We start from the raw sequence: 8,883 nt of genomic DNA on the forward strand, positions 1-8,883 counted from the left end.
TGGCCTGCTAGTCGCTGCATTTCATGATGTCACCTTGGCTTTACAAAGCCATTGTTGTAAAGATCTCAAACTAGCTTCGACCACCTATATACACATGTATTCATAGATTGGAACATTATGCCTAGAAATACACCAGAAGAAAAGTGCGATATCTAGAGCGATGATGTTTTTATTTCAACTCGGTTTCTGAGGTACATATTTACTGACCACACAAATGATTCCAGGCTACATGTATGTTCTTCACACGTTAGCACAACACGGAGAACACTTACATCAACATGACAACAGACATGCACAAACAAGGCAGCCACGGGGGCGAGAGGGGGGGGGGGGGGAACTGTACCGACCGTACATCGTTGGCCAGAACACAAAGAACCAACCAATCACAATGGGTGATACATCACTGACTTTGAAGTGGGGGGGCGTTGGGGAGTGGGGGGGTTAAGGGGGAGGAGAGGACGAGGGGAGACAGAGGAACCAAAGAGGGGGAGCAAGTGAAGGAGGATAAAAGACGCGAGGAGAGGGGCCAATACCTAAAATATTTAGACAAATCGGAACATTGAGTACCATAATAAACATAAATAGTCTTTTAAGTATCGACAATAAATATTAGTAATCTCGTAAATAAGATTTTTATCCCTTGTTTCAATAGTATATATATCCTTTAATCTGATAAGAGCAGCTTTTCCTTCAAATAGTTTAGAATTTACTGAAGTGGACACACACACGCACGCACGTGCACGCACGCACGTGCACGCACGCACGCACGCACGCACGCACGCACACACACACACACACACATACATACACACACACACACACACACACACACACCCTTTATTAATTTCTCTTTAAGTATAATTCTGTCCAGTGTTAAGGGAATAATACCGAGGGACCAGGGACACGGGATCATCTAAAGGGGATGTTTGGCTAAATGTGGGGGAGGAAGGGGAGGGAGGGGGGGGGGGGGGGGGGGCACATGCTGACTGATATGTACAACTGTAAACTCCCCCTCCTCCTCCCCCCTCCCCTCTCTGTCTCTCTTGTGTTTCACTATTTCTTCCCCTCTGGTCTCCCCCCCATCCCTCCCTGGTAACCCCCCCCCCCCCTCCCTCCCCTCCCTGGCCATCTCCCTAAGCTGGTCTATTTCAGGTCCCCGGCGTCTCCCTGGATGGTCTTCTTGATGCGGAGCAGCATGGTGGTCAGCCACTGGTCCAGACGGGACACGGAGTCGAAGTCCTTGACGGCCTCCGTGAAGGCCTCGCTGTTCTGCTCCTCGTGGGCATCCAGCAGTTTCTATGGCAACGATTCAACGGGCCGTGATGTCACTTAAATGATACCATCATCATCCGTAGCTTGTGTTTGCCGTTTTCACAAGAACGATCAGTTTGATGGAAAATAATATTCTTTACTCTCGGATCCACTAGAGTTCTAAATGTAATGACATGTATTTATTCCCAAACATACATAACTGTTATTTCCTGTGGACTACTTATTATATATATTGTTAGGGAGACATGAAATCATCTACATCTGGATAGAAGATTAGTTTGAGCCACTGAACATTTTAACAAAAACAGTTCATGAAAGAAACAAAAGGATTAGACACAAAAATACACCTTTAAAAATTACCTTTAAGAGCTTAAGCTCTCTGGAGTCTGAGAAGGCTGGAAACATCTCCTCGTACTTCTCTATGGCCAACTGCAACACACACACACACACACACACGCACACACACACAGTGGCATCAGCAGATCAGCAGCAGGTGTGTAAAGGTGTGTAAAGTCTTTCTGTGTGTGTGTGTGTGTGTGTGTGAGGGGGGGGGGGGGGGGGGTCAGTTTGGGCACAGGTGTGTCTACCTTGGCGTTCAGTTCGTCCACTATAAAGTGACACAGCGACGCCTTGAAGAAATACTCTTTGGCGTTGTACTTCAGCAGAGGGTTGTCCATGGTGCTCATGGCGACCTGCAACGCGCCAAATGACCGCAAGCCATCAGGAAATGAACTCACGTGTTTTAGTTCACGCCGGTTTGAGGCGCACTCCATGTGCTTTATCTTTGCTAAAGAGGTTTTAAAAAGACGTCACGCTAATAACATTTAATTCACCCTAATCCTTTTTTATTTTTACTGACTCAACGATTGTCATAACCAGCTGAAAAGCGGAAGCGTGCGACTCCCCGTCACAGTAACACAATCATAACGTAAGAATGCTGTGTGTGTGTTTCCGCGGGGTCGGTACCTGCTCGTAGATCTCGATGGCCTTGGCGTACTGCTCCAGCTGTGCGCTGTAGTGTCCCACCTTCAGGAGACATTTGTTGGCGGAGCTGAAACGCCGCGGACAGAGAAAAGAAGCCAGTTAGCGGCTGCTTGCTGCACTGGGGAGGGAGAACTTTCCAGGTGGAGCTTAGAAAGATGATCATATTCGGTCACGGTTAGATGCACAAATAATATTTTATGACTATCGATCAATTTGCCAAATTACTTACTACTATCAATAATTCCAATCATTTGAAAAGCTGCTATATTGGATATATAAGACAAACAATAATAATGAAGAAAAGGAGATTTTATCATGAAGATCCACAGTTACCTGTTAGATTCTTCTCCCTTGTAGTAGTCTGCAGCCTGCTCATAGTGGGCAATGGCCTGAACACAGAACGACGGCAGCACGGAACGCACAAATTCAGAATCGACAAAGACATGTGTGGATAAAAAAAAAAAAAAACAAAGAAAGAAAGAAATCACAAACCTTCTCGATATCGACCAGCTCGGCCTCGTAGACCTCTGCTATGGTGATGTGGTGTTTGGCCGCGATGGTAAACCGACCCTGTAAACCAACACACGCACACGCCGTCATCACCTGCATCTGAAGATAAGAGACGTCGGGGAGACGTTCTGCGGAGGGGGCGGAGCTTACCATGTCGGTGTAGATGTCAATGGCCTGATTTAGACAGTTGATGGCCTCTGGATGAGGGACGGAAGGAAAATTATTGTACAGACTTCAGACACTGAAAAGAACCAAATCAAAGCCTCTTCGGTTTCCTCCCCTCGTGGCGTCTAACCCGCTAACTCAATAAGGCTCATCGCATCTAATCCGCCAACGATTCCACCTCCGGCTCCCGACTCCGACCGCGACACACAGGATTCCCCTTCTTCATCCGGTGGCACGAGTAGAAACCTTCTCACAGGTCAAAGGTTTTCACGCTAAAGCACAAAAGTACGAGCAGCCAAATGTACTTGAAGGTCTCTTCATGCACAAAGAGGCGTTTACATGATAACATTGATATGTTCTTCTACCAACCAATGATGCTATTTGGGAAGAAAGAAGAAGAATACGCGAAGATTAGACGGCGGATGACGGAGCAGTGTGTGTCTGTGTGTGTGTGTGTGTGCGTGTGTGACACGGCGGCGCTCACCTTGTGGGTCGGCCTTCTTGTAGGCGTTGCCGGCGTCGACGAAGCTGGTGGCGGAATCCAGTTTGTTCTGCAGCTGCATGTGGAGCCGAGCGGCCTGACAGAATGCGTTCCCCGCAGCTACACACAGACACGCACACACACACACAAACACGCACGCTCAGTCCCTTGTTGCGCAACAACTGCCTTTTACTTGTTAAGACATCAGTGGCTTTCCAAAAAACGCCGACATTCAAATAAATGTGTGCGCGCACAAGTTTGTGTGGGAGTTTGTTTATTTGTGTGCAGAAATGTGCGTGTTCTTTTGTGTTCCAGTGCGCAGTATGTGGCGTATATACACGTGTGTGTGTGTGTGTGTGTGTGTGTGTGTCACGTACCACTCCAGTTCTTTGCCATCTTAAACATGTTGGCTGCTCTGGCGTATATTTCACAGGCATCCTCCACCTTATGGTTCCCCCTAAAACACACACACACACACACACACAAAGACAAACAACATACAGTATATTTCAATTTGATTTCTTAGTTGACGCTTTATGTTTTCGCATAGATTTGTGATGCCTTAAAATGTCCTCGGATAATAAAGAGTCCTATGGGGGGGGGCAGCTGGGACACGTTTCGCCCTGCAGCTAAAGGAAATGTAGCATTTTACGTTTGACTCCATGTGTGTCTGATGTCGCCTGCGGTCATGTGAGTCTGTGGTCATGTGACTTTGTGGTCATGTGGACGGAAAGACGCCCAACATCAACGCTCATTCTCATTTGCAATAATGTAATTGTATCAGTTAAATGTGAGGCGCGGCCTTTATTGAATTGTTGGTTCATGTCTCCTGGCAACCAGAGGTAGTTTTTTTATCGAAAAGCCTTTTTTACGATTGAATCGCTGAATGATTGATCCTTCATTGTTTGTCATTGTTTGTTTATCTTCATCGTTTGTTGCAGGACACTTTGTTGTTAACATGTCACATTTTCGTGGGTCGTCAGAACCCTTGAATGACCCCACGGAGTCTCATTAAATAAACATGCTGGAGACCATGTGGGCCAAACAGATGTGACCCATTTCCCTTTATCGTCTTCTTGATCTATAAAATGTACTTGGATGAATAAAACTGATTTGGGTCAGAAATCTCCCCTGAGATGAACAATATTTCCGTGTTTTCTGACCGGACGTCAATCAAGCATCAATCAAGATGAAAAGTTTCATGTTGTCTTGGTTTCTATTTTCATTGATTGTTTTCTCGTGTTCAGAGTTGGTCCATAACAAGAGAACCGCAGTGAATACATTAATGTTCTGTTAATACATTCTGTACATCGACTGATCAACCCACAATGATGCTTTGATCTGCGTAAATAAATAAAAGGGTTCAGTTTATGCCGGCGAAAAGGAACCGCAAACAAAACGATTGATCGATCAGCAAATCTGGTTACATCCAATCAAATCGATAACATCTCCACTGTAAACACGGCCCCTCCCGCACATGAAGGCCATCGTCCCACTCCCATCCGCGCACACGCACGGGCCCAGGCACGCGCACACGCCCACAAAAACACACGCGCACGACACACACACACACACAAAAAAAAAAAAAACACAACCCCCGCATCCCCCCCCTCGCCCCCCTCCTCCGCATCCCGCAGCAGCATCTATCGGCCACATTGACGCGGAGGCCACATCGTCTGCGATGACCGCTGGTTTTTCCCCGTTTTTAAACGCACACGCGTGAATTGACGTGTTTGCGCGCGCGCAGCTGAGGACCAGTAACAGCGGCTCGATGTCACGGGGGGGGAAGCTGCGGCAGGTCGCGAGGGGCTCGAGGGATCGATCGATGGATCGATCGGGACCACCAGCGCCGGCCGGACAGACGCGCGCACCGACGTCATCGCAACGACGCGCCGGTCAAACGTCGGCCCCCGACGGGCTTCGGTAGGCCGCACCGGGAGACGAGAGGCACCGGGGAGAGGTATGAACAGACACGGGAGAAACGAGGACGTCTTCTTACCCGAACATCCCCCCGAGGAAGGACCCGGACGCCTTGACCTTCTTGTCGGCCTCGGCCATCAGCTGCATGGCCTCCTTCTCCTTGCCGGAGTTGTCCATGGCGACCTGCGATGCGATCGGAGGGAGAAACGGGCCCGATGTTCCGCAGTGGATGGAGAGGAGGAGAGAGGGCGAGTGAGTGAGGGGGAGAGAGAGACGTCGCTGTGGTGCTGATGCTGGGAGACTGCGGGCTCTTCTTCTACGGGGGGAGAGAAGGCTCACTCACGGCTCGCCGTCGCCCCCTGCCGGAGACAACTCTGCGGTTAAAAGTGACGTGAAAAGAAAAGTAATTGTGTTTGTACTTAATCAGAGATTAAATACAGGCTACGTTTTTCTTTAAAGGTAAAGCGTGGAGGGAAATGTCATTTCCATTTGTCTATGGAAGCCTGAAATGGACAAACAGACAGCGGCTCTATGGGCCTTTTGCGTTTTAGTGCATTTGTGTCACCGTAGTTCTTCCACATCCCACCGTAGAGTCCTAGAAAGGCTGGATACGTTCATGGGATATTACACACTTTTGAAAAAACATCCTCTCACATGAATAACTCCAGTGTCTGATGCACTCTGTATCATTGTACTGTATATCTCACTGTGTTTAAAGGATTGCATGTTTTAAACTCCCCTTTTAGAGGCCTTATTTGTCCTTGACCCACACATCACTAATATGCTTCATGTAAAATAAATGACTATTCACCATCGATGACAGACTGTCTCTCAGCTTCCTCCCCCATGAAAACCACAGTGCACCTCCTCTCTGTCACAGTGCACCTCCTCTCTGTCACAGTGCACCTCCTGTCCCAGTCACAGTGCACCTCCTCTCTGTCACAGTGCACCTCCTCTCTGTCACAGTGCACCTCCTCTCTGTCACAGTCACAGTGCACCTCCTCTCTGCCACAGTGCACCTCCTCTCTGCCACAGTGCACCTCCTGTCAGTCACAGTGCACCTCCCGTCACAATGCACCTCCTCTCTGCCACAGTCACAGTGCACCTCCTGTCACAGTGCACCTCCTCTCTGTCACAATGCACCTCCTCTCTGTCACAGTGCACCTCTTCTCTGTCACAGTGCACCTCCTGTCAGTCACAGTGCACCTCCTCTCTGTCACAGTGCACCTCCTCTCTGCCACAGTGCACTTCCTGTCAGTCACAGTGCACCTCCCGTCACAATGCACCTCCTCTCTGCCACAGTCACAGTGCACCTTCTCTGTCACAGTGCACCTCCTCTCTGTCACAATGCACCTCTCTGTCACAGTGCACCTTCTCTGTCACAGTGCACCTCCTCTCTGTCACAATGCACCTCTCTGTCACAGTGCACCTCTTCTCTGTCACAGTGCACCTCCTCTCTGCCACAGTGCACCTCCTGTCAGTCACAGTGCACCTCCCGTCACAATGCACCTCCTCTCTGCCACAGTGCACCCCCTCTCTACCACAGTCACAGTGCACCTCCTCTGTCACAGTGCACCTCCTCTCTGTCACAATGCACCTCCTCTCAGTCACAGTGCACCTACTCTCTGTCGGTCACAGTGCACCTCCTCTCGGTCACAGTGCACCTCCTCTGTCACAGTGCACCTCCTGTCACAGTACATCTCCTCTCTGTCACAGTGCATCTCCTCTCTGTCACAATGCACCTCCTCTCAGTCACAGTGCACCTACTCTCTGTCGGTCACAGTGCACCTCCTCTGTCACAGTGCACCTCCTGTCACAGTGCATCTCCTCTCTGTCAGTCACAGTGCACCTCCTCTCTGTCAGTCACAGTGCACCTCCTGTCACAGTGCACCTCCTCTCTGTCACAGCCCCCGCCATCGTGTTCAGACACAAAGTAACTTGACAACAGCAATTAGCGCCTCTCTTCTCATCGGTGCATCTTCTCCAAAAAATGTTTAATCCGGCTGAGATGTTGGACCACAACACACGGAATATAAACCCAGAAAAAACCCTCATTTTCTTTTTAGATCAAACATTTTAATCTTAAAATAACATTCAGTGAAATCCAGCAGAGAAATCCAAGACAATGAAGCATGCCCAGTTTATTCACTAGAGCAGGAGTGCGCTCAACAAGACACTTTGTTGGAGAACCATCTTGCAGACTAAAACATGTTTAAGGAGGAAGCTTAATGCAAAGCAGTTGAATCTTAAATATTGCCATTAGAATTGTAGTGTAAGCGAAACCGATGTGAGGTCAGTGGCTTAAATGTAAAGAAACGGTTCTCTGCAAAAAAGGGTTGTTGAACACAGCTGAAGCTTTAGGAAAAGCAAAACATGAAAATAATCCTCCAACTGACATTTTCTTGAGGATCACCGTACGAAAAGATTGACGAGCTCCGTTTGTTTCACATTTTTACACAAACTTATGATTCATGTTCTTGAGACTTAATTATCATGAAAATAACAATAAATAAACACATCATCAGTGAGATAACTGCGTTAAAACAACGTTCACATCTAAACAAATAAGTCATGCAGTGGCAGCAGACTTCCACATCTGGCAGGTCATCAAACCGCCGGTCAGGTGGCCGGAGGCCCGACGGGAACCGATCGCACGTCGCTGCTACCGACCCGAAAAAAGGATCCTCGGCCGGACGAAAGGCGAGAAACGATGAATTCAGCCCATAGTCTCTCTGAGAAAACGCCTCGTCCTTCCCTCACACATCACTGGCGTCAAAGTCCAGCTATTACAGTCATGCTAACAATTGCTAACAACTTAAGTTTGAGATGAATTTTTTCTCCCTAAATAAATAAGTTGATAAATAAATAAATAAGTGCATAATAAAACTACTCAATAAATTACCCAGTGGCAGCCTATCGCATAAATTGTGTAAAATATATAATAATTACAGATATTTACTGTGCCGGTGTCATTGTCCTTTAACTAATTCACCATGTCAACATGTTCATTAATGTTCTGAAAATGAGCTTCAAATATGTGGAGGTTCAGGGATGAACAATCACCCTAAAGAACAAAAATAATATTATATAAGTTTAAGAATATGTGCTCTTGAAATATGAAATGACATTAGATGCATTGATGAAACATAAAACCATGACTGTATTGACTTATTACACTCGCTTGTGTGTGTGTGTGTGTGTGTGTGTCATATTGTGCTGCTCTGCACATCACCCTGTGTTGTTTTTTGAATGCGACACTAATTCCAACTGTAGTTTCTAATTTCAGGCGAACATGATGTGTCGGATTAATCTTAGTGGGGAGAAAGTGCCTCTCTCCCTCGTTAAACGACACCGACGTGCCCTTGAGCAAAGAAAAACCACCAGCTGCTCTTCATACCGTAAGCGTATAGCTATTATTGCAGTTGTTGATTTTGACCATCGAGACGTTGTCAGGGCAACGACGGATAATAAGAAGATAAACCCATTGTGTAACATGTGAATATAAAGTAGTGTGTTCAGATAGAAAGATAGATATATGATGGATAGATAGA

At 47.3% G+C, this 8,883-nt stretch overlaps 1 protein-coding gene across 1 annotated transcript; it reads right to left on the minus strand.

The window, feature by feature from the left end:
• Nucleotides 1–153: 153 nt before the first annotated feature.
• napba (N-ethylmaleimide-sensitive factor attachment protein, beta a) lies at nucleotides 154–5,641 on the minus strand. Its single transcript, XM_040178453.2, has 10 exons — nucleotides 5,412–5,641; nucleotides 3,790–3,869; nucleotides 3,416–3,532; nucleotides 2,917–2,963; nucleotides 2,749–2,826; nucleotides 2,590–2,645; nucleotides 2,239–2,323; nucleotides 1,860–1,964; nucleotides 1,633–1,701; nucleotides 154–1,296 (listed from the first exon to the last, which is right to left on the minus strand). Exons 1-10 carry the CDS (start codon nucleotides 5,507–5,509, stop codon nucleotides 1,144–1,146), a joined length of 888 nt encoding a protein of 295 aa, XP_040034387.1. The 5' UTR covers nucleotides 5,510–5,641; the 3' UTR covers nucleotides 154–1,143.
• Between the last annotated feature and the right edge of the window lie 3,242 nt (nucleotides 5,642–8,883).

The sequence above is a fragment of the Gasterosteus aculeatus genome, chromosome 6 (assembly GCF_964276395.1).
Source record: "Gasterosteus aculeatus chromosome 6, fGasAcu3.hap1.1, whole genome shotgun sequence".
In the NCBI taxonomy this organism is placed as follows: domain Eukaryota; kingdom Metazoa; phylum Chordata; class Actinopteri; order Perciformes; family Gasterosteidae; genus Gasterosteus; species Gasterosteus aculeatus.

Excerpts from the sequence above, each read along its gene's own strand:
- napba (XM_040178453.2), bottom strand. The coding sequence starts at position 5,509 with ATGGACAACTCCGGCAAGGAGAAGGAGGCCATGCAGCTGATGGCCGAG. Across the intron at positions 2,964-3,415 it reads CAAGAAGGCCGACCCACAAG|AGGCCATCAACTGTCTAAAT; the intron begins GTGAGCGCCGCC and ends TCCCTCATCCAG. Across the intron at positions 1,702-1,859 it reads TGGACGAACTGAACGCCAAG|TTGGCCATAGAGAAGTACGA; the intron begins GTAGACACACCT and ends TGTGTGTTGCAG.